The sequence below is a fragment of the Mixophyes fleayi genome, chromosome 5 (genome assembly GCF_038048845.1).
Source record: "Mixophyes fleayi isolate aMixFle1 chromosome 5, aMixFle1.hap1, whole genome shotgun sequence".
In the NCBI taxonomy this organism is placed as follows: Eukaryota; Metazoa; Chordata; class Amphibia; order Anura; family Limnodynastidae; genus Mixophyes; species Mixophyes fleayi.
The window spans coordinates 217,738,324-217,763,872 of NC_134406.1; the positions used below are offsets into that span (position 1 = coordinate 217,738,324).

The following is a 25,549-nucleotide window of genomic DNA, read 5'->3' on the forward strand; positions in this document are numbered from 1 at the left end:
TTCACCTAAAGTGGTAATATAATGAATTATTAATTATTTAAAAATAATAGATATAGTGCAATCTGTGTTGATTATTACAACATGGCCATTCATAAACAATATTGCTTGTTAAAACTTTAAGTATGTTACTATTTTCATGACCACGGGAAGGTTACAGATAATATATCATCTCCCACTCAGGTGGCACTCCAGTGAGGTCTTATGCAACATGTTAGTAGGGAAAAGTGGGGCAACAATTTGTAAGAAATAATTTTAAAACCTTTTTTTTCTATTTTCTTGCTGTTAGTCTTATTTAGCTGTTTTTTTATCTTGTTGTTCGGTATAATAATGATTACAGCGACAATATATTTTTTTATGTGTTTAATAATTTGTATAAGGGATGAGAAGATGAGTAGCTGTCCTAGGCAGAGTGATTGGATCAAACCCCAGTTTTCACATAGCGAATGATAAATAAGCACCATAAATGGATGGTATTGGCTCCCTCATAATATTATACATCAATAGCTTTCTCCCCACCTAGTGACATAAAATCCTGCCCTCCTGTACATTAGAGCAAAGCAGTAATGTTTGGAGAATGTAGAGTATGTCTTCATTGCTTATTTTTCAGAAAAATTAACATGACAGCTATTTGGCATGAAAAGCTTTTACTGTAACATGCATGTTGTATGCTTTTAATGTATAGTCTTTAATCACATATTAGAATATATTATTTTTCTTTTAAACATATTGAATGAACATTATTATATTTCTTTAGAGTTTGAGGTTCTCTTCCTGGGACAATGTGATTTGTTACACACAGATCATGGGGCACAAATCTATATTCAGCTTGTAAGGAAGTTAGAACATGCAACATGGCAGATATACATCCATGTTTGTCCCTTATATGAATAACATATGTATATTGCATTTAATTATTAACAAATGTGTCTATTTTAAGATAATACCTACAAGTGGGATAATCCTTCAGTAGTTGGAAAAATCAAAAATTTCCCAAATGGAACAGTGTACAAGCAGTCTGGAGGGTATGGAAAGTTTCTATTTAGATCTGAAGATTGGCTCTACAGAAGAGACTTTCTGAAAGGAGGAGATGCGTTTATTCTTGTATCTATGGAAGGTATGTCACAAAGTATCAATAGAGGTGCCAGGGGGAGGGGCAGAGCACTGGTCTGCCTGTGTAGTGGGTGGAGTCAACAGCTTGGTGTGGCCCGTCCGCTTCAGTGGCTATGGAAGGGGCCCCTAAATTCCTTTTGGCAACCCTAAGTATCACTCAACAATATGTGGTTGCAAATACTTTTTGAGGACAACTAGATTCCAGGCAGATGGAGCAGTTCAGCAACAGCTGCCAACCCCTGCAAGGCTCCTCAACAGTTATGTTACACAACTCTATTCTTACCTCGATTTACTGGTTGCCTTCAAGGATCACATTTAAATTTTAAGACATTGGAGTTTTGGTGGCTTTGAGGAGTCATTTTTGGTCCATTTTGGTATTTGTTGTACAATGCTCATAGCTCAGAATGGATACACTTGCATTACACATTTGCTCTAACATAATAATAATAAAAATAATCATAATTATAAAAATAGTAATAGAGTATTCAGTCCTTAAATATTTCAGGATAACTTCTAAAAGTCTAATGCCACCTCTCCCTTAACAGTAGTGAATTTCTCTGCTGTATGTTCAGCTATAACCCTAACCCATTTGTAACCCATAAATGTTAAAAGTAAAATGTAATATTTTTTAATTTCTCTGAGTCAGTGGGAATGAAAGTAATATATCCAATTTCTGGTTAGCCAACTCTGATCCAGAAGTACCACCTCTACTCCTTGTCTGCCAGCCCCAGGTGGTTGAAGAGGGAGACCACAGTAGTAGAGTGTAGAGAGCCAATGAAAAGGGAGAAAAATAGAAAAGTTGAGGAATATGTGGTAGTGTGTGAAAAAGAGTGTAAAGTAGTTAAAATAACTGCTAAAGAAACAGCAGATAAATAAATGAGCCTAGAAAGAAAACATTCAGTTTTATTGGGAAAAAAAGAGGAGGTGAAAATAATACAAAACTAAATCACTGGATGCTGCTTTGGGCATTCCTGCAATAAGGGAAGAGTTGCTAAGTCATCATTTTCGCCTCTGATAAAGAAGAACTCATATCAAATTTATTACAGATTATGTGATGCCTGCTAGGCTTCCAAAAATATATACAGGTTGGTTTCTCATTTGTTCTGGAGGAACTCTGATCATTGAATCCTTCCTCCACATCTGTTGGACTTGCCCCAAATTTTGACTTCTGATTCAAAGTGTCCTAGGGCCTAATTCATTAAGGATCTTAACTTGAGAAACTTCTTATTTTAGTCTCCTGGACAAAACCATGTTACAATGCAAGGGGTACAAATTAGCATTCTGTTTTGCACATAAGTTAAATACTGATTGTTTTTTCGTGTAGCACACAAATATCAACTTTAAATTTCAGTGTACAAATAAGCTATCAAGTATTTGTGTGCTACATGGAAAAACAGTCAGTATTTAACTTATGTGCAAAACACAATGCTAATTTGCACCCCTTGCATTGAAACATGGTTTTGTCCAGGAGACTGAAATAAGAAGTTTCTCAAATTAAGATCCTTAAAAATCCTTAGAATCAGGCCCCTGGTTCTTAACTAACATTTTTAGATGTCCCATTCAAGAAGAACCTTAGACATACATCCTGAGCTTCGCAGTCTGGACAAGTAAGAATAAGACGGCAGCATTGAGGATATGGTACGCCAAGTTAAATTACTTCAAAGCAAACTTTGACATATAGCAGTCCTGGAGAAGATTACTGCCTATCTAATAATAAAATTCATAAAATTTGGCCACATATGGGGTCTGTGCTTTATGTTTATCAGCACCTTCCCAATAGGCCACATCAAAGAGCTTTCAGATCGATGTTTTGCAATTTATGATAGACATACCTCCCATTCAAAATAGAGCTTACATTTTTCAACCAGAGACCCTCGTTCTCCCTGTTCCCTCACTCCTAGCGGTAAATGTTTGCCGAGCCGTGAGAGGAGGATGAGCTAGTTGATGACAACAAAGAGCTGGCAGAGAAAATAGATCTCTGGGAAGACAAGCTACAACTTACAGAAGAAAATAAAAAGCACAGAGAGCTGGATAAAGAAAAGATGCAGAGTGAGAAAATGGAGATAGGGTAGGAAGTTGAGGGTGAAGAGAGCTGAAGGTAGAATAGTTAAAACTGGAAACGAGAGCTGTCCTCTTGATCCTATTCCCTCGCAAATTGGTAGATCCCTGTCTCCTGTGCTCATTTAACCTCTAACTCAAATCTGTAACCTGTCACTCTCTACTGGCATATTTTCCATCACTATACAAGCACGCAGTGATTACTCCTATTCTAAAAAAACAAAATTCCAACCCAAACTGTCTCCCAAATTACCATCCCATCTCTCAGCTCCCATGCCCCTCCAAGCTTCTAGAGAGACTTGCCTACACTCGCCTCACACACTTTCTTTCCGCAAACAACCTGTTGAATCCTCTTCAGTCTGGCTTTCGTTCTCAACACTCCACAGAGACTGCATTGACTAAGGTTGTCAATGATCTGATCACTGCTAAAACTAAACGCCATTACTCTCTCCTAATTCTCCTGGATCTCTCGGCTGCATTTGACACCATTGACCACTCTCTTCTCATACAAACGCTGCAATCCCTAGGTCTTCAAGACACTGTTCTATCCTGGTTCTCATCCTACCTTTCTAATCGCTCTTTCACTGTTAATTTTTCTGGAGCCACCTCTGCTCCGCTTCCTCTATCAGTTGGAGTACCACAAGGCTCAGTGCTAGGTCCTCTGCTGTTCACTATCTAAGTGCTTCTCTTGGAAATCTAATAAGTTCCTTTGGCTTTCAGTATCATCTCTATATGGATGATACCCAAATCTATCTATCCTCTCCTGATATCTCGACATCTGTGTTGTCCCGTGTAACTGACTGTCTTTCTGCCATATCATCTTGGATGTCCTCTCGCCAACTCAAACTTAATCTTTCTAAAACAGAGTTAATAATATTCCCACCCACCAACAAGAGCATACCTGACATTTCTATCTCTGTTGATAACATGACCATAAATCCCACCCCACAAGCTCGCTGCCTAGGTGTAATCCTTAACTGACACCTATCCTTTGTTCCCCACATTGACTCTATATCTAAATCATGTTACATACATCTAAAGAACATTTCCAGAATTCGCACATATCTCACGCAAGACACTGCAAAAACCTTAATTCATGCACTTATCATCTCGTTACTGGTCTTCCCAAAAACAGACTCAAACCCCTACAATCTATTTTGCACGCTGCGATAAGACTGATTTTCCTTGCAAATCATTATTCCTCTGTTGAATCACTCTGTATGTCTCTACACTGGCTGCCTGTTTTCTACCGAATCCAATATAAAATACTCTTACTAACCTACAAGGCCATCAACAAAGCTGCACCAACATACATCTCCTCTCTTGTCTCAAAATATCTCCCAACTCGGCAACTCCATTCTACACAAGATCTGCGTCTTTCATCCACCCTCATTACATCCTCCCATTCCCCGTTACAGGACTTTTTTTAGTGCTGCACCCACTTTATGGAATTCTCTCCCTCACACAATGAGACTCTCCTCTGGTCTACAAACTTTCAAGCGTTCTCTGAAAACATATCTCTTCAGACAAGCTTATAATATTCATCAACCACCCTCTTAACCTCACTACCTTACCCTATTACACAATTTCACACAAGACAACTACCCCCTGACCAACATTGTTGTGTGACAGGATCATTTAGCCTATGAGTCACTTTTACCTTTGCAGCCTGGCTGGGCCAAAATGCAAAATGTAGACTTAACCTCATGTGTCAATCTCCCATTGTCACATAGATTGTAAGATTGCGAGCAGGGCCTTCTCACCTCTTTGTCTGTTTTACCAAGTTTGTTTATTAGTTTATTATGTTTGTCCCCAATTGTAAAGCGCTACGGAATATGTTGGCGCTATATAAATAAATGATGATGATGATGATGATGCTCATGATATTTCAACAGATATTTCACACCTAAACCAGTCTCAACCATTGCCTCAGTCGACCATCCCGCCAGTTCCAGTACTTTGCAAAGAAAATATTTGTGAGAATAATGGACTTTGTCTTGTAGAAGATTTTAAAATAGTATGCAGGTAATAATTAAAATAAGTTACATGTCTGATGTATTTTTTTTTATTGATTTCGGGATCAAAAACAACATGGTCTATTATGGTTTTAAAAAATCTAGATTAAACTTTGACAGCGAGTTGCCACTTATAAGTGGGCTTACATGTTTTATATACCCCAATTTCAGTCATTTGGATGTCAATTCCACATTTACTTTGTAGTCGGGTACAATGCTCTTAATGTCTGTTGTCTGACATGGAATAATTCACTTCTAAACACCTATTGCAAGAGTTGTACACTCTGATGGTGAAAGTTTTTGTTTCTTTCAAAGCAAATAGACCCTTATACTCGCACCTGATTATCAGTGAGTTGCTTAGTACATATAATTCATTTTAACCCCTCGATAGGGCTGGTTATGTTAGAGGTTCCCATGCTATTAACCAACAAGACAAATAATGTTAGAACAAATGTTATCAATAAAAGAGTACAATTTATGTGTGTTATTTGTTAAATGTGGACCTGGCAACTGTAAAAATATTCATATTAATTTATTACTCATTATTATTTGTTTATATAGCACCACCATATTATGCAGCGCTGTACAGAGTACAATTGTCATTCACGTTAATCTAGACGTTTGTGACATAGGGACCACATTTTTTACAGTGTTTTCAATGCATTGCTAACCTGTTATATTGCAAAGGTCCCCAGGGAGTACCACAAATACAATTGTAAGTTCTTCATGTGAGTCCATATCCCTGTCTCTAGTGATGCCCGAATGTTCCCACCACAGTCCTTTAGGGAGTGAGGCTAACTCTGAGAGGCCTTCATTGCCCCATAGTGGGGTAAAAGCAAGTAATGTCAGTGACCCCATACTAACTTATAAACGTTCCTTCATGCCCTCTAATATGTCCCTGATAGTGTAGTATGTTTATGTAGAGGTGAGGAACTTGCATTTTATTTTTTTTAAAGTATTTATATATATATATATATTTTTCAACATGCTGTTTGTATTCTACAGGTGCATAACCTCTGGTGATTGGTGGTATGTGGGTGATAGATGTGAGAGAAGAGTTCCCAGTAAAGGTCACGTGTGGACAATGACTGCTTTATCTCCACCAATTGTTGCTTTATTCACCCTTATGAACTCTGTATGACTTCAGATAAATATTCATGATACAGTATGTTAAACATGTAAAAAAGAAAACACACACACGATTAGCAAAACTACAATTATGACCCACAAAAAGATTTTAACTTTTTTTCAAATAATTGTTCGCTTCATCCCTTGTTTAGTAAGTCCTTGCTATAATTTGCTTTATGTAGTTTTGCTCTCTGGCTGAAACTTGTTATTTTTTTAATAAAGTGTGTTTGTTGCAAAACTTTAACTTCCTTATTTTTCTACCTATGCTTAGCTAAAGATAAAACGCATTGCTCTGGGTTGTAAAATTAACAATGGATTATTCCTTGTCTTGTACCCAAGTAGTCACTTATAAAACAGTTCATTATGTACATGTATGAGACATAGGCAAAGTACTCAACTTTTTCCAAAGTTAGCTCTACTCCTAGCACATTTAGCCTATGTATACTGTCCTGTCTCAGAGAGCTGGTGACAGAAATCAATGAGTGTGGGATTGGCAAAAATATTATTTGTTATCAAATGGATGCCCTGGCGTGAGTTCACAACTGATGGTGAAGGCTCCAATCTCATATGCCCACAAGAGCTTTCCGACTCAGCAACCCCTAGCACGTCTCTAACCCCAATGATGCCCAGTTAAGTCTTCACAAACCAGCTACCCCAGATCCTCAATCCTGATTGTGTGGCTATGTCAATAAAAAAATTAGTGTTTATCGTAATTTGATATTGTATGTTTTGTCTGCTCCCCACTATGTACTACTCCCTTCCCCCCTTCTTTTTCTGTAACTCCTCCCTATACCCTTAAACCTTGAATAAAAACTATTGATGGTAAAAATATTATTTGTTAATTCTCCTATCCCACAATGTGCAGTATCGCTCATCAACACCTAGTATAGTGACACAGGACAAGCACTTATGATGGTCTCCACATAAATCCACCCAACCATAGTAAACAGGAAGGACATTAAAAGCCATGCCCCTGATGATATGCATTATATTGGGCATGTCAAATGATAATACTAACACAAGACCCCTAACAGATACTGGTGCTCTGTATTGCATAACTTCTTTTCATGAGTTCAGTTGAACATTCTGTATGGTTAGTTATCCAATCACAAATAGAAAACAGACTGGTAGTATTTCTTTGGGGTAGCAATTTCTTATTCCCATTACAAAATTTAATAAAGTAGTAATGCATCATAAGATTACAGAGTAACAAATCTGCGTATAGTCTAATGGTGATCTGGGAGAATCTGTTCATCATAGTTGACAGATTCACCCAAACTCTAATGTCAATAATAGTGTTTTACCAACAAGTCACTTTCAGCATTTTTGGGACCCTCACTAACCCATCAAAAGAAGGAATGCAGTAAGTTGAGATTAACATACTGCAGTAACATTACAATTCGGTATTTAGAAAATTTTCCTACACCCTGTTACGGCTACTGGGTGTGAATTGGAGGCGGTAACAAAAATAGGAGAGGATTGTCAAACTAATTCAGGGTCTAGGGTCCCAAGCAGGCAGAGTAGAAAGGGACAGGCCAAAGGGTCAGGGCTGGCAGCGAACAAGCAAGACCAGTAAACAAGCAAAGGTCATGGTTACAAGCAAAATGGCGAAGTCAGAATCCAAGAAAAGGTTGGGGCTACAAGCAATGAGGAAAGGTCCAAAAGTTCAGGGGAAGGTCACAACAGGAGAACAATCACAAGGTCAGAAGACAAAGCAAGTCAGCAACTATACAGGTAGTGAATGCTAAGCCCTCCCTGCCTTATATACACAGAAGGGCCAATCATGAACCAGGGGGCAGAGCGGGATAAAGCAGCCTCAGAAGGCTGTTAATTAATTTTGACAGTTTGCGCACGCACCCAGCTGCCCCTCATGCCGGGGCATGGCGTCTTGACAGTAAGGCATCCCGGCCTTTGCCTTAGTGGCCAAAACTGGAAGTGACATCCTGGTCATCATGGAGACGGCCTGGATGCAGTCAGTCTGTAACAGTGAATCGCGGCAGCTTAAGGCACTGCCGCAGCTCGTAACACACGCTAGCAATTATGCTCGGCATGACACTCATAGCAAGTGGTTACGTGGCGTGGTGGAAACTAGTCTGGAGTATGGTGAGTGCCAGATCTGTCAGCAAGGTGACAGGTGAGTTGCTTCCTTTATATTGTGAGACTGTTGCATAGGTCTGGTCTGCCTAGCGTTATCCCTTGGGCCCCGGCCATTAACCCAGCAGTGTGGCCTGCATTTTCCACATAGATTGCACTCACCATCTTTAGTTTTTCCTGGGTGAAATAGTCACTGGAAGCTCCTAATTTTTCTGCCCTCTGCCTGCTTGTTGACACTGTGCTCCAAAGGACTATATATCAGGCATCCTTAGGATCAGCTCCTATTGTGTCTTGCTGTTGGTGCACCAAGTCCACCCAGTACATACTGTATAACACTACCTTTTTATCAGACCTGGAAGTAACTTTGTTGTTCTCTATGCCTCCAAAGGTGCTGTGCTGGAACAGCTCAGTCATGCTCAGATTTTTCTGTGATGATGGCCTAAATATGTTTATTTGACTGGGTTTATGGCCCTCCACTGACAGCCTCTAAATCTCATGCTCTGTCCTTTGTGTATAACCTTGTGTGCTGAAAGTACCGGAGATTGTCCACCTTTTTCCTTCTGCATTTTCCTTATCCATTTGGGCCCAAAAAAGCTCAAGCCTTCATCCAAGTCAGTGCTGCCATTTCATTTCTACAGCCCTGCAGCTGCCTCCTCCACATCTGGAGCTACACAGTCCACAAATTCTGCTAAATGTCTGCACCTGGTGAATGATCAACCCTCAACTGTGCCTGGGCCAGCTCTACTTTCCCCCAAAGCTGTCATACCTCCTCAGGAGTTGGATGAGCCTGTTACTCTACGTTTTTTCCAAATTTTACTGACTTCCTTGAAAGCAAACATCACCTCTGAATTCGATTGACCATTAAAGAAATAAATTACAATAAATTATATATCATATTACATTACATTATATTAAATTATATTAAATAAATTTATGATCTTATCTCTTCAAGACGGTCTCCAAGAGAACAGTTTGGCTATCAAGGAGAAACTTACAGATTTGGAGAACGGTAGGTATTTGATATTCCTTGGTTCCCTGGGAAATAAAATACTTACCCTATTCTCCCTATATGCCCCTAACTCCAATCAATTGACTTTTCTAAGGAAACTCTGTCTTTAGATTCAGAAAGTTAAGCCTGGTACCCTGTTTTTCATGGGTGATTTTAATTTTGCTCATGGACCGAAATTGAATAGGACCCTCTTCCACACTGCCCCAGCTCCTTCCCAATTCCCTTCTCCCAAATCCTTGCGGAATATGACCTACATGACACCTAGAGAAACATCCTGCTGTTTGGGATTATACCTTCTTTCCCACAATCATGGTTCCTACTCCTGCATTGAGTTAGTTATGACAGACAAGTGGTTCCTACAAAATATTATCTCCATTGATATCCTTCCCATTTCCTAGTCCAACCATGCCCCCCTTTTGTGAAGTACAGAAGGGAGAACATACATAAAAGAGGGACATATAAGGTAGACGAAAAAAATGCAGACATGAAAGCAAAGGGTATGGAGGACGCTGCTCATTATAGATCTTACATTCTAAGTGGAAGAGATCACAGCTGAAACAAAAGGAAGAAATGTGGTTCAGAGTGGAGATTGGGACCGTTGTGAGGGTGCACTAGTGTGAACAGTATTATTGGGGCTAAGTTAAGCTCTAAAAAAGAGATCGGTTTTCAGTGAGCGTCTAAAGATTTGAAGGCTTTGGGAAAGTCTGATTGGGCGTGGTAGGAATTCCATAAGTAGGAAGCAGCAAAGGAAAAGTTTTGTAAGTGGGAATGACAGGTGGTTATAAGAGATGAGACAAGGTGCAGGTCAGAGCTAGATCTATGTGCGCAAAAGTGAGAGTATTTTGATATGTTCTTGTTTTAGGCCCTGATGGGCCCACAGTCGTTTATTATGAAAAAAATTGCTAGAGTTTTGATGCTGGTGCATCTCTCTCTGTACGTTTCAGCATTTCTACTTTACCTAAATATGAGATACTCCAGCATCTATAATCATAAAAGTCTTTACAGTTTCAATCCTAAAAATGCAGGTACAAGTGGGGAAAGTAGGATACAATGATGTACAATACAAGGCCAAAAGTATGTGGACACCCCTTCTAATTAGTGTGTTTGCCCATATTAGCCACACCCATTGCCAACAGGTGCAAAAAATGAAGCACACACCAATGCAATCTCCATAGTCTAACATTAGTAGTAGAATGGGTCATACTGAAGAGCTCTGTGACTTTTAACAAGGTACTGTCATAGGATGTCAATTTTTTAACAAATCAGTTCATCAAATTGATGCCCTGCTAGAGCTGCCCCAGTCAACTGTAAATGCTGTTATTGTGAAGTATTGAAGCAGTAGGCCACACAAGCTGAGAACAGGACTGCTGAGTGCTGATGCATGCAGTGTGCAAAAATTATCTCTCCTTGGTCGCAACACTTACAACCAAGTTCCAAATTGCTTCTGGAGACAACCTCAGCATAAGAACTGTTCACCAGGAGCTTCATTGATTGGGTTTGCATTGCCAAGCAGCCGTATGCAAGCCTCAGAATACCTTGTGCAATGCCGACCATTGACTAGAGTGGTGTAAAGCACACTGTCAATGGACTCTGGAGCAGTAGAAATAATTTTTCTCGAGCGACCAACCACACTTTACAATCTGGCAGTCTAAAGACTTTTGATAGATGCCTGAAGAATTCTTCCTACCTAGATGTGTACTGCCATCTGTAAAGTTTGGTGGAGGTGGAACAATGGCTTGGGTTATTTTATATGGTTTGGCCTGGGCCCATTAATTTCAATGAAGGGAATTCTTAATTCTACAGCATACAATGACATTCTAGAGGATTGTATGCTTACAAGTTTGGAGAAGACCTGTTACGATTTTGATGCCTTAGTCAGTATTAGCACAGGCTTAACTAGGGCGCGGAGTCTAACGGCCTTCCGGTCTTCACCAAGAACCACCGCAAGGTAGTGTGGGCTTAGCTGCCGAAGAACCACAGGTCGCGGCCCCCAGATTAGCCTACTGACGTAAGGGAGAAAGTTCTAAGTGATGGCAGGCAGACAAGAAAATAGACAATGGGGTGCAAGTACAGGCACTAACCGTTAATTCCAGGCGTAGTAGGTCTGGAACAGTAACCGGTAGATGCACGGAGGCAATGGGTGCGTGGCAGGATCCAGAGAATAGTTGGTAACACAGCCGGGTCGGTACACAGAAGGTATCAGGTATACGGTGCCAGAGGGAGATCCAGAGAATAGTTGGTAACACAGCCGGGTCGGTACACAGAAGGTATCAGGTATACGGTGCCAGAGGGAGATCCAGAGAATAGTTGGTAACACAGCCGAGTCGGTACACAGAAGGTATCAGGTATGCGGTGCCAGAGGGAGATCCAGAGAATAGTTGGTAACACAGCCGAGTCGGTACACAGAAGATAGTCCAGTTGCGTAGTGCCAGGGATAAGCCAAAGAATAGTCAGGTCACAGCCAGGTAGGTACACAGGAGTAGGAGGAATAGAGGGGTTAACAGGGAGCAGGTTCACAGGAGTCAGGACACAGGAACTGTAGCCAGGAACAGGAAACACATTGCTCTGACACAGGCAGCGTGTCAGAGCAGGGGAGATATAGGAGTTTGAATTCCCCGCCCAGGAGTCACATGATCAGCAGCAGAGAGAACCCGGAAGTGCGGCAGCGCTAACAGAAGAAGCGCTGAAGAGATGGACACCGCTGTCAGCTCCCGCTGACAGCGCAGCGGAACGGGAACAAGGTAAGTTCCTAACAGTACCCCCCCTTCAGGGGTGGCCTCCGGACAACCTATAAGGCTTTAGAGGGAACTTGGTATGGAATTTCTTCAAGAAACTCGGAGCATGAAGGTCTCGTGCAGGAATCCAAGAACGCTCTTCAGGACCGTAACCTTTCCAGTCAACCAGGAACTGCAAGGAACCTCTGGAAATCCGAGAATCTAGAATCTCCTTCACCTCAAATTCCTGATCTGGTGCAGAAATAGCAGCAGGAGGTCTTCTTGAAGAGAAGAATTTGTTAACAACAAGTGGTTTGAGAAGGGAAATGTGGAAGACATTGGGAATCCTCAAGGTAGGGGGTAATTTTAATCTAAAGGCCACCGGATTAATGACCTCAATGATCTTGAAGGGACCGATAAATCGGGGAGCGAATTTCCTAGAAGGAACCAACAAGCGAAGATTCTTTGTATACAACCACACTTTGTCACCAGGAGTAAGTAGTGGAGACGGTCTTCTTCTTTTGTCAAATGCTTTTTTACTGATGGCAGAGGTGTGAAGTAATTTGCATTTGATAAGATCCCACCTAGACGAGAAGTCCGATAGAAGGGAATCCACTGCAGGAACCCCAGAAGCGGTTAACTCTTTGAAGGGTGGAACTTTAGGATGAAATCCCTGAAGAGCAAAAAAGGGAGAAATGGAGGTAGAGTCGTGTGAATTATTATTGTGGGCGAATTCTGCCCAAGGTAATAAATCAACCCAATCATCATGTTTAGCTGAAATGAAACATCTGAGGAATTTCTCCAATTCTTGATTCGTCCTTTCCGTGAGACCATTACTTTGCGGATGATATGCAGAAGAGAAATTTAACTTAATTCCACAAAGACGAGAAAAGGCCCTCCAAAATCTTGCCACGAACTGAGTTCCTCGATCAGAAACGATAATATCTGGACAGCCATGTAGGCGGAAAATTTCTTTAATGAAGAGTTGAGCCAGAATAGGAGCAGAAGGGAGACCTTTTAATGCCACAAAATGAGCGGCTCGGGAAAGGCGATCGGTGACCACCCACACTACTGAGAACCCTCTGGAGGAGGGTAAATCTGTGATAAAATCCATGGAGAGATGACTCCAAGGTCGATCCGGAATTGGCAGAGGCTGCAGCAGACCGTATGGAGCTTGACGAGGAACTTTATTCTGAGCGCAAGTGGAACACGCCGTCACAAACTGTCGAACGTCCGAACGGATAGCCGGCCACCAATAACTACGGGAGATAAATTTCAAGGTCTTCTTTATACCGGCATGACCAGAAAAACGGGAGGCATGAGCCCATTTAAGGAGTTTAGTTTGGAGATGTGGAGGAACCAAAGTCTTCCCGTGAGGAATGATCACCCGTTTAGGAGTAGTAGCCAAAATACATTCTGGATCTAGAATAGACCTAACACTCTCTTCTTCGGTATCCATAGCATTAAAGGAACGAGAGAGAGCATCAGCCTTCTTGTTCTTGGACCCTGGTCTGAAGGTAATGATCATATTGAATCGTGAAAAAAATAAAGACCATCTGGCCTGACGGGGATTGAGGCAGGATGCAGTTTGTAGATAAAGCAGGTTCTTGTGATCCGTAAAAATAGTAACAGGAAATCTGGCTCCCTCCAAATGATGTCTCCAGGCCTCCAAGGCCAATTTGATAGCAAGTAGTTCTCTGTCTCCAATGCCGTAGTTTTTTTCGGTGAATGAGAATTTACGAGAAAAGAAGCCACAGGGAGAAAACTTTCCAGTAGAATTCTTCTGAGACAAAATAGCTCCTACTCCAGTGGAGCATGCGTCAACTTCGAGAAAAAAGGGGAAGGAAGAATCTGGCTGTTGAAGAATCAAGGAGACATGATGGCGATGAGTAATAATATCAGGTGAAAAAATAAGAATATCGTCTAGGTAGATGACAACAAATTGATACAGGAAATCCTGAAAAACTTCGTTAATGAAATTTTGAAAAACCGCAGGAGCGTTACAAAGTCCAAATGGCATGACAAGATACTCAAAATGCCCATCGTGCGTATTGAACGCCGTCTTCCATTCATCCCCTTGTTTAATACGGATAAGGTTGTAGGCCCCTTTCAAATCCAGTTTCGAAAAAATTGAAGCTCCCTTGATCCTATCAAAGAATTCAGAGATTAATGGTAAGGGGTACCTATTCTTTTTCGTTATGGCGTTGAGGCCACGGTAGTCTATGCAAGGACGCAATCCGCCGTCCTTCTTTTTTATGAAAAAGAAACCTGCTCCTGCTGGTGACGAGGATTTCCGGATAAAACCCCTGTTTAAATTCTCCTTAATATATAGGGACATGGCCTCTGATTCGGGTAGAGATAATGGAAATACCCGTCCTCTAGGTGGTATCTTATCCGGCAACAATTCAATGGAGCAATCCCAAGGTCTATGAGGGGGTAACTTGGAAGCCTCCTTTTCACAAAAGACATCAGAAAACGAATGATATTGAGGAGGAATACCGGAGGGTGTTGGAAGACAGCCCATAGCGGGTCTATGAATCCTGGGAAGACATCGGGAATGACACTCTGAACCCCATGCAAGAACTTCTGGTTTCTGCCAATCTAAAGTGGGGGAGTGAAGTCTGAGCCAAGGTAGGCCTAAGATCAACGGGTTGATAGCCTTTGGAATGACTAAGAAGGAGATTTCCTCAGTGTGTAAGGCTCCAATGCGTAGAGACATGTTGACAGTTCTGTTCTTAATGGATCCTCCAATGATACGACTGCCATCTATAGCTGTAATGGCAATAGGTGGATCTAAGGGTTGCCTAGGCAATGATAACCGCTCTACAATGTCAGCTCGTAAAAAGTTCCCTGCTGCACCAGAGTCAATAAGCGCTGGAAGAGACAATTGTTTATCAGTATATTGCAGAATAACTTGGATAGAAAAACTAGAATCCATAGGAGAGAGAATGTTCATACCTAACTTAGTCTCTCCGTCATCAGTTAGGTCCGATCGTTTCCCGGGCGCTTCCCACATTGACTCAGGACATGACCGGGTTCCCCGCAATAAAGGCATAAACGATTCTTGAACCGCCTCTCTCTTTCCTCCTGGGATAAACGTGCTCTTCCCAACTGCATAGGCTCTTCCTCCGGTGTAATAGGACTTTGGAAGCGAGGAGCCAAACGGAAAGTAGATCGACGGGAACTCTCTCTCTCCTGAGTGCGTTCACGGAAACGTATATCAATCTGGTTACAGAGAGAGATCAAAGCATCCAGGGTAGTGGGTAACTCTCGGGCTGCTAGCTCGTCCTTAATACGATCGGACAAGCCTTGCCAAAATGTGTCCACTAAAGCTTCATTGTTCCAACGAAGTTCGGCCGCCATAGTGCGAAATTGAAGGGCATACTGGCCCAGAGTAAGGGTACCCTGGCGCAGACGGAGGAGTCCAGAAGCTGCACTGGAGACTCGTCCGGGTTCATCAAAGATGCGTCTGAAGGTTTCCAAGAAAGTGGCACAATTATGGAGAATGGGGTCATCATGTTCCCAGAGAGGAGAAGCCCAGGCAAGCGCTTGACCAGATAATATAAGCGACTTTAGTTTTCTGTGTGGGAAAGTTTCCGGGCAAAAGTTCGAATTGAATAGCACACTGGTTCAAGAAGCCTCGGCATTCCTTAGGATCCCCATTGAACTTGGGTGGGTTAGGTATGCGGAGTTGAGAGGTGGTGGGAGCAGATACAGCTGAACCGCTTGGAGCGGGGGCAGGCTGTGGGGCCGGAGCAGGTGGAGGATTAGGAGCTGCCACCTGAGCTGCTTGGAGCGTATCCAACCTGTTAGACAGAGTCTGCAGAATCTGTAATAACTGTTCTTGATTTTTCCCCTGTTCCTCAACCTGAGCCGCTAAGTTATCCAGTAGTACTCTCGCAGTGGGATTCCCTGTCGCTTCCATCAGTTAGATAAGGGTCAGAGCAAACTGTTACGATTTTGATGCCTTAGTCAGTATTAGCACAGGCTTACCTAGGGCGCGGAGTCTAACGGCCTTCCGGTCTTCACCAAGAACCACCGCAAGGTAGTGTGGGCTTAGCTGCCGAAGAACCGCAGGTCGCGGCCCCCAGATTAGCCTACTGACGTAAGGGAGAAAGTTCTAAGTGATGGCAGGCAGACAAGAAAATAGACAATGCGGTGCAAGTACAGGCACTAACCGTTAATTCCAGGCGTAGTAGGTCTGGAACAGTAACCGGTAGATGCACAGAGGCAATGGGTGCGTGGCAGGATCCAGAGAATAGTTGGTAACACAGCCGGGTCGGTACACAGAAGGTATCAGGTATACGGTGCCAGAGGGAGATCCAGAGAATAGTTGGTAACACAGCCGGGTTGGTACACAGAAGGTATCAGGTATACGGTGCCAGAGGGAGATCCAGAGAATAGTTGGTAACACAGCCGAGTCAGTACACAGAAGGTATCAGGTATGCGGTGCCAGAGGGAGATCCAGAGAATAGTTGGTAACACAGCCGAGTCGGTACACAGAAGATAGTCCAGTTGCGTAGTGCCAGGGATAAGCCAAAGAATAGTCAGGTCACAGCCAGGTAGGTACACAGGAGTAGGAGGAATAGAGGGGTTAACAGGGAGCAGGTTCACAGGAGTCAGGACACAGGAACTGTAGCCAGGAACAGGAAACACATTGCTCTGACACAGGCAGCGTGTCAGAGCAGGGGAGATATAAGAGTTTGAATTCCCCGCCCAGGAGTCACATGATCAGCAGCAGAGAGAACCCGGAAGTGCGGCAGCGCTAACAGAAGAAGCGCTGAAGAGATGGACACCGCTGTCAGCTCCCGCTGACAGCGCAGCGGAACGGGAACAAGGTAAGTTCCTAACAAGACCCTTTCCTGTTTCAGTTTGACAATGCCCCCTTGCACAAAGCAAACCCCATCAACAAATTGTTTCCCGAGTTTGGTGTGGAAGAAATTGGCTGGCTGAGGCCTGACCTCGACCCATCAAACATATTTAGGATGAATTGGAATGCCAACAGAAAACCAGGCCTTATTGCCCAACATCAGTACCCGACCTCCATTCAACCTCCATTGTTCAATGGATGCGAATCCCCACATCTATGTTCCAAAATCTAGTGGAAAACATTCCCAGAAGAGAGAAGACTGTTATAGCAGCAAACGGGGGATCAACTCCATATTAAGGCATATGGTTGTTCGGGTGTCCACATAATTTTGATCTTGAAGCGTAAATGGAATATTTGCTGATGTTATAGCATGGCTCCCAAGTTACAATACAGTATAGAATTCAGTTTTTTATCTTTGTTAGATTTTAGAGAATATTGCAAACATCTTACCAACACAATCTTTAAATTGAACTCATACAGTCATACAACCATACATGCCATCTAGTGGTACCAAATTATATTGCAACTTTAAACATCTTCAGTCATCCTTTGTAACATAACATAATAACATAAATTGCCTCTAACACTCTCTATTTAATGCAGTTTTGCAGGGGGAAATATTTGAGAGGGACACCACTTCTTAGATGGAATTGGCGCTTTACTGTGTCTGACTGGCCCACTGGGGTGGAGCTAGTGACATTGCATTGCTACCACTGTAGAGGAGCTGGAAGGAGCCCTAATGACCACCAAAAAGCAGCTGCAGTCTGGAGAAGAGTAGAGCCTAGGACTAGACACTGAAGTTTAGTGAGAGTACTACACGGGCTTCAAGTGACTGGAGGGTTGGAGTGAAAACTGGCTTGGTTGTAAAATGCAGTATTTTCATCTGTTTGCACTTGGAAATGAACTACAGTGGAAAGATGAGTTTAGCTCAGCAGAGATTTTCCAGGATGTTTGTTTTAGATCCACTTCATGATTTTTTAATTTTTTTTTAGGACTCTTCACTATGAGAAAATACTGTACAGCAATCCTTACAAAGTTTCACAAATCATTTTGTAAGAACAATTTTCATTTTCTATGGAATAATAAGCCTTTATAGTATGGCATTAAGGGCAGAGCCATAACTAGGGCTGTGGGAGAGGGGCAGCCGCTCTGGACAAAAATATGAAGGGGGAAGGGAACAAGGGATGAATATTTGACATTTATTTGGTTGTAATATAGGGTTTGGGGGCCGTCACATTTCCTTCTCGCCACAGGTGTTAATAACATTACTAGTTACAGCTCTGATTATGCATATTGAGGCATGTTTTGGTTCTAAAACCATGTTTGTGTTTTGGTTTTGGCAAAACTACTTAATTGATTTTGAATGTGTATTTCATTAAAATCTAATTCAAATTTCATTAACATTCATTTAGTTAGGCTATTTTTTGCTAATGACCACCTCACAATTGTCAGTATTTTCACCAATATTGGCCAAAGGCTGCAACAAGCTGGCTGGCTAAAAATAGTGACAGAGCAGTGGCAAAAACACATTGCAGTTTAAAAAATATGTACAATACCTATGAAACATAGTGGCACAGCAGTGGCAGATAGGACAGTGTTCTCCCCAGTACTTATTTCCCAGGTGGTCCACCCAGCTGTTTTTACTTGCCACACGGGCCTTTGTTGTCCAACAGAGTTCCATTATAATAGAGTAAACTGTTGTTTCTCCTATTAGAACAGGCCCTATGTGAGCAGTACAGCCAGCAGTGTGTGTTAGACGACTGATCACCAGTCTGACCAGTCCAGGCAGGTGTGGGCAATAACCTACAAAATTTTACAATATTATTGCAAAGTATTTCAACTGCCCCCACCCGGCTACTTCTTAATGCCACTTGGCTGGCAACATTTTCTGGGGAAAACACGGTAGGATGGCAGTTTAATAAAGAAAAGGGCACCTTAAAACATATAAGCAGATCACTGCTTGTTCACCTACAAGGCCCTCGCCAACTCCACTGCGCCCTACATCTCCACCCTCCTCTCTATTCATGCTCCATCCCGCCCTCTCCGTTCTGCCTCTGACCGTCGCCTCTCTTCCCCCCTTATAACCTCCTCCCACGCGCGTATCCAAAACTTCGCCCGCGCTGTCCCCCTCCACTGGAACAAGCTCCCTCCCTCCATCAGAACTTCCCCTAATCTGTCCAGCTTCAAACGGGCCCTAAAAACCCACCTTTTTCTTAAAGCCTTTCTGTCTCCCACATAACTTCCTACCTTATCTTCTGCCTCTGTCCCCCTACTCTCCCTCTCTCCCCTGCGTCTCTCTGTCTGTCCACCCCTCCCCTTAGATTGTACGCTCCTCTGAGCAGGGCCATCTCTCCTCCTGTTTCCACCACTTCTAACTCTGCTCTCCAGCTACTTAGCCCTCCTCCTCGAGGGTCCTCCACCCCACGTCCACTCTCGCTTTCTCCTCCCCCCTGGGGGTCTCCCTGTCTTCCACGCCCTCCTTCTTGGGCCCCGTCGTTTGCGGATCCTCCCTCCCCCTTCCCCGCCCTCTCTAGCTGTGCATTGAGCGTACTGAGTTGCTGTGTTTACTGTACTGTGCTGTCTCCCATTGTATTGTGATTTTGTTTGTCTCTGTACGGCGCTGCGGATGCCTTGTGGCGCCTTATAAATAAATATTAATAATAATAATAATAATAATCACTGGCTGATAGAATGGTCATTTTAGAGAATAAGATATCTCAAGGTGGGCCCAGCCCACAAGTTATATGCTTGGAGAAAATAATCCTATTTTATTCTCAACATTATACAGCATGTGTGAGACATTGGAAACGGAGAGCACCAGAAGTAATAAATTGTAATTTTCGACAAGTGGATACACCGAGTTTGACCCATCCCACAAGTGAAATGGTTTGAGAAAAAATTCATAGTACTTTATTCTCAATGTGCTATAAAATGTGACACCTTATAGAGGGAGAGCAGCAGTAGTTAAAGGTCATTTTAGAACAGAGGATAGGGATAGTAGCGGCAACAATAAAATGTAATTTTAGAAAAGATGATATAACAAGGTGGCCAAAGTCCATATTTAAAAGAGTGCAAGATAAAATTGTACTTGGGCCCTCCCACTCACCCTTATGTTCCATATTATAAAGCATAGGTTAACAAGCCAAGCACTTAATGATAGGGAATGCTACTTTTGTGGCTGAAGTGCTTGATTTGTTTGGGTCCCCACAAAACAAAAATTTTGGTGGTTCCTTGTTGAAATGTAGAATTGATAGGGATTTTAACAATTTACTAATGGTCTTTAGCCGAACAGTGGTCATCTTTCTTAATGTTGACAATGTCATCACCATTCTCATTACTGATGCCACTATCATCATCATCACACAATATTAGTTCATCCTCACTGGAAACCAGAAATTCTGTTTATAATTGGTAGCAACAACTGTATTCTTCATACAATTTGATGAACGTCAGTTTTTCCAATATTTTTTCGCAGTAACCTACGACGCTCTCTCTCAATGTTCCCTGCTGTGCTAAACACTCTGGAAGAATACACACTGGAAAGTAGGCCACTTAACCATAGTTGCCAACTCTCGGAAGGGCGAGACTGGAGGGCGGGAGGGGGCGGGACGAGGCCAATCGCGTCATTTTGGCCCCGCCCTTCGCGAAAACGTAATTTGCGTCGCGGGGCGGTGCCAAAATGACGCAATTGGCCTCGTCCCGCCCCCTCCTGCGCTCCAAAATGGCGTGATTCACTGAGAATCGCGTCAAATGACGCGATTCTCTGTGAAATCCGGGATGCGGGAGAAATGCCATCTCCCCCGGGAGCCCGGGAGCCCGACTCGAATTTCGGGAGTCTCCCGGAATTTCCGGGAGAGTTGGCAAGTATGCACTTATCACATACACCATAGCTAGCTTGCACAAGGGGATCCAAATTGCATTGTTTTACTCCCAGAATTCAAACAGACTGTCTGAGATGCTAATTTGTACATTATCATTAAAGTAATATTACACCATTCTACTAATACAAAGTGTATTAAATTGCGATGTGGTAGAGGTGTCAAAATATTTGGGCATTTCTTCTAAGCCTGGTCAGACGTCATAATAATCTTTCATGTTAGTACACTATGTTGAATCATCAGCAGTGTGACTCTTAGAAAAGGCAAGTTTTTATTTGGCAATAGCATGTTCAGGAGAAGCTATAGCAGGGTGCATGTCATGTGCCCTTTGAGCTGATAGCTTGCGCACTATGTACTAATAATTGAGGAGATTGATGATGATGAATGTGTGAAGATTGCATGAGGTATCTATCATTCTGCTGGTATGGGTGCTTGACTGCATGTTGTTATACATTATTTTCCTGCTTTTGATAAACCATTTGAATTAACCTTTTGCAAATGATGTAGCAGGGAGGATGTGCCTAGAGGGTTAACATCAATATCTCTACTTATTTTGGCATCACAAAAGGCCACAGATGCCTTGTTGACAAATGGTGTCTGACTTGGGTTAAAAATATTTCCACGTGCAAGAGGTGGGTCTTTTGCCCATGCATGACAAGGCGCTTATCCTGAGCGCCTTACTTGGACACAACAAACCTCCTCATTATCTTGCTCAAGTTCAACGCATTCATCATTTTCAGAACCAGAGTTATCCCCCTCATCCTGTTCATCATCATCATCATCATTTATTTATATAGCGCCACTAATTCCGCAGCGCTGTACAGAGAACTCATTCACATCAGTCCCTGCCCCATTGGAGCTTACAGTCTAAATTCCCTAATATACACACAGACACAAACACACACACAGACAGACAAGAGACTAAGGTCAATTTTGATAGCAGCCAATTAACCTACCAGTATGTTTTTGTAGAGTGGGAGGAAACCGGAGCACCCGGAGGAAACCCACGCAAACACAGGGAGAACATACAAACTCCACACAGATAAGGGCATGGTCAGGAATTGAACTCATGACCCCAGTGCTGTGAGGCAGAAGTGCTAACCACTAGGCCACTGTGCTGCCCATATCACCTTTCAAATTAGCATCCTCAATTCCTAGGTCTAAATCATTTTCATTAACGCTCATCCTCACATTTCCAAATAGATGACACATTTTGTAAAGAGGCTGCTCTAAAATGACAGTGTCAGAATCTGAAATGTCAGATTAACACATAGCAGACTCACAACACATTCTCCTCAGGATTCTGTGAGCCTCAGTGTTCTTTTCATGCACTCATGTGCTATTTTGAAAGTGATAGATCTACACAGAAGAAGGCACTCGCTTTTGAAATGGGCATTTTAGTACATGTAAGAGCAGTAGCAGGACCACTACTAGCAACAAGTGGGCATGGTCTGAGCCTTTCCTTGTCACTAGTGTATGGAATGTTAGCTATTTTTCAAGAGCTGATGTTTTCTTTGATATTGACAAACATTGTTTGGATTTGTAGGACCCTTTCTTAAACTTTCTTCCCACATGACCTTTTTCTACTAGCAGAGGTTAAAAAGTACTAACACTGATACTAATACTGGGATGCTGATCCATGACTGACAATTGGAGTAAAGCTACTTGAAGTTGAAAACTATTTGTAGCTGCCACCACACCAAGTTAACGCCCATTGATATAGGGAAAGGAGGGACTGTTACCTTGCAATTCAGACACTGCTTGACAATATCATTGAAATTAATACTATTGGCTTGTTAAAAAAAAAGTAGTTTTTTTGTGTGTGAATGTGTGTGTGTCTGGGGGGCGGGGTTGGCTGGTAAACACAGCACCCTGCTTTTTGGCCATTTGCTAGTACAGATAGGACACTGCCCCTCCCCTCACATTATTGGCTTTAGATTCAACCATGAAATTTAAATACCTGGATAGGAGTTAAATATGCCTTATGAATAAGAAAGGTTCGAATCTGTCTGAATTTTGCAGACGTAGTAGCTTTATATGCTTTTAGTATAGTTCCCCAATCCTTGTCTCCTAATAGGACCCTGTCTATTTCACAGGAAGCCCTCAACCATGAAAGAATATTTGCACCCATACAATTCAGAAGGGGTGAATATATTGATGATATATATAGTGCCTAGGTCCAAGCTGAAGTAACATTGTTTTGAGAGAGTCATCTACTGTGCAGGGCATTTCATGAGAAAATTGTGTCTAAAGCATGCCTAAATTGTAGGTACCCATAGAAATACCCTTGTGGAACTCCATATTTCTCCGTAATTTGATCAAAAGATGCCTCCTTTTACGATTGTCCAATCTGACTAACCCTAAACCTACACTAGGCAGTGTCCCAAACCACCTGTAGCAGCTCTCCCAGAATAATATTAGGCCAGAGTGGAGTCTCGGGGTCATACCCAGATTCACCAGGAATCTTAATCAAGAAATTATACACTTTAATTGCTAGTAATACTAAGGGGGGTGTCAGTAGTGGACCTTCTACCAGCCAAAAGAAATTGCATTCTGTAGTGCATGGGGCCTATTTCTCTTACTAAATAATCATGGAGATTATTATGTCTGCTTGTCAACACCCATGACCTGATATGTGCCAGCTGGGATGCATAGTAGTAAAGCCAAAGGTTCAGGAGAACTAGTCTTCCTGTTTTCCTGGACTTGTACAGTGTTGTGCTCTTAATACAGACCCTCTTATCCACCCACTCTAACGAAAAATCTAATGATATATTTTGTGAAAGATATAATGTGGTATATGGATTGGTGCCTGCTGAAGGACATAGGGGATCTTTGGCTGCAACATCATTTTTACAAAGCAGACTCAATACCAATATACTTTTGAAATTATTATTGCGGCCCCTGATATTCCACATCAGACAACGAATTGGCTTACTCATAGTTGACCTATCCTCCAAGCACAGAAAACATTTAGCATAACAAAAATTATTATTTAAACCACACCCAGTTAATTCCCATACAGGCACCCATTCACCCATCACCAATTCAAACAGATTAAACAATGTATATTTTCTGTACAATATAAACAAAATCTCAACAGTACATGACACATTACCTAATACTAATAGCAAAATTCCCCAACTCTCCTTATAATTTCCATCCTGTAAATCCACCCACAACTATGATATGCCTTAATCCCAAGCAATTCAATTAATCACCCAAATTAAACTCTTGCCATCTAGCCCTAACTAACCAGGCACCCTAACAAGTTAAAGCAACTGATTAGTAACGCTAAAGTCATGGACCTCTCCCAGAAATTTATTTTAAACCCAAAGTAAGTATTGAACAAACTAATTAATTTCTATTTGGCCATACTAATATTATGCAACCCACTTCACTGAGGGACAGAAACCACAAGACAAATGTAATAAAAGCAGCTACAGTATTCTATATGGCCCAAGTCCCAATATATGTCAATCTCTGCCCATGGTAATCAAACTGTATTAACTATCTCAGGCTCAAACTTGCAACTATACTTACAACATTTTGCAAATAATACATAACAAATGAGAGATTGTGAAAAAAAAAACCATGACATTGTAGAGGTATGAGGTTCTAATATCCTTAATAGTCTGACAAATGTGTTGAAACCCATGTAATAGCGAAATTTATGACTATCACTGTCAACCAACACCTCGCAAAGGTAATTCTGATTAAACCTAAGAAATATTGTTCTTATTTTCCCTTAAATCCACAGGACAATTTATATATAATAGCTTATGCTTATATCTTCAAGAAAAACTGCACACAAGGTGTAGTTTCATTTAATATGTGGTATATTATTAATTAACATTCTAATTGTAAAACATATATTATAAAATAGTAGACAGTTTATATTATACAAACTATATGTCAGGTTTGTACACGAAGGATGAGTGAGATCCTACTGTCTCAGCTGGTATTTGCTAGACTCACCCAGAGGTGCAGAGTCTAACAGGGTGGAAGGTATTCACCAGGGATCCCCGCAAGGACATTTGGGCTTAGTGACTTCCACCCTGTAGGTTGCAAGCCCTCTAGGGAAGTTCTCAGTGTTATGTGCGTATTGTCGCTAACCAATAACGATTGTCGAACCTCGAGTTGTGTTTCCAAAGCACAGAGATTTATTCGCAAATAATAGAATATATATATATGCTTAAGCGCAGTAATAGTAAATACAGTCGTTACTTATCGCAGGTGCTCTGGATCCAGTGCAGTCATTCAATCCTGAAGTCTGGGGACAAGATGTCTGCACACTGGATCACAAGCTGCTGCTTATATACACAATCACATACAGTAATACAATGAAGATGGAATAGCTTGCATCTATTGGTCCAGGTCTCAGGAAGGTCCAAGGGGTCGTCATCATTGGCCAGTTCATACAAAGGAATCCAAAGGAGGGGGTCATCTCTGCAGGGGGTATGCTCTGCTCTTCCCGCCAAGATTCCTTAGTCTTAAGTAGTTCATAATTCCCTATCATTCATAACTTGCGTATGCACTCTGCAATTCCCTCGCAGAGTGAACCAAACAGTAGGATATGTGACAAAGTTCATTATGATACCACTCATGATGTTATTCCTTCAACCCGTTCCGTGTATTTCACTAATATGCATGTAACTCTGATATAACATATAAAT

At 41.9% G+C, this 25,549-nt stretch overlaps 1 protein-coding gene across 1 annotated transcript in view; it reads left to right on the forward strand.

Annotated features, from left to right (window-relative positions):
- LOC142159517 (meprin A subunit beta-like) overlaps positions 1 to 6,401 on the forward strand; it is a 53,477-nt gene extending 47,076 nt beyond the window's left edge. The window contains exons 10-12 of the mRNA XM_075214412.1: positions 938 to 1,114; positions 5,064 to 5,193; positions 6,189 to 6,401. Coding sequence (XP_075070513.1) covers positions 938 to 1,114; positions 5,064 to 5,193; positions 6,189 to 6,324 — 443 coding nt within the window. The 3' untranslated portion in view covers positions 6,325 to 6,401. The remainder of the gene's footprint in view (positions 1 to 937; positions 1,115 to 5,063; positions 5,194 to 6,188) is intronic.
- Positions 6,402 to 25,549: the final 19,148 nt, after the last annotated feature.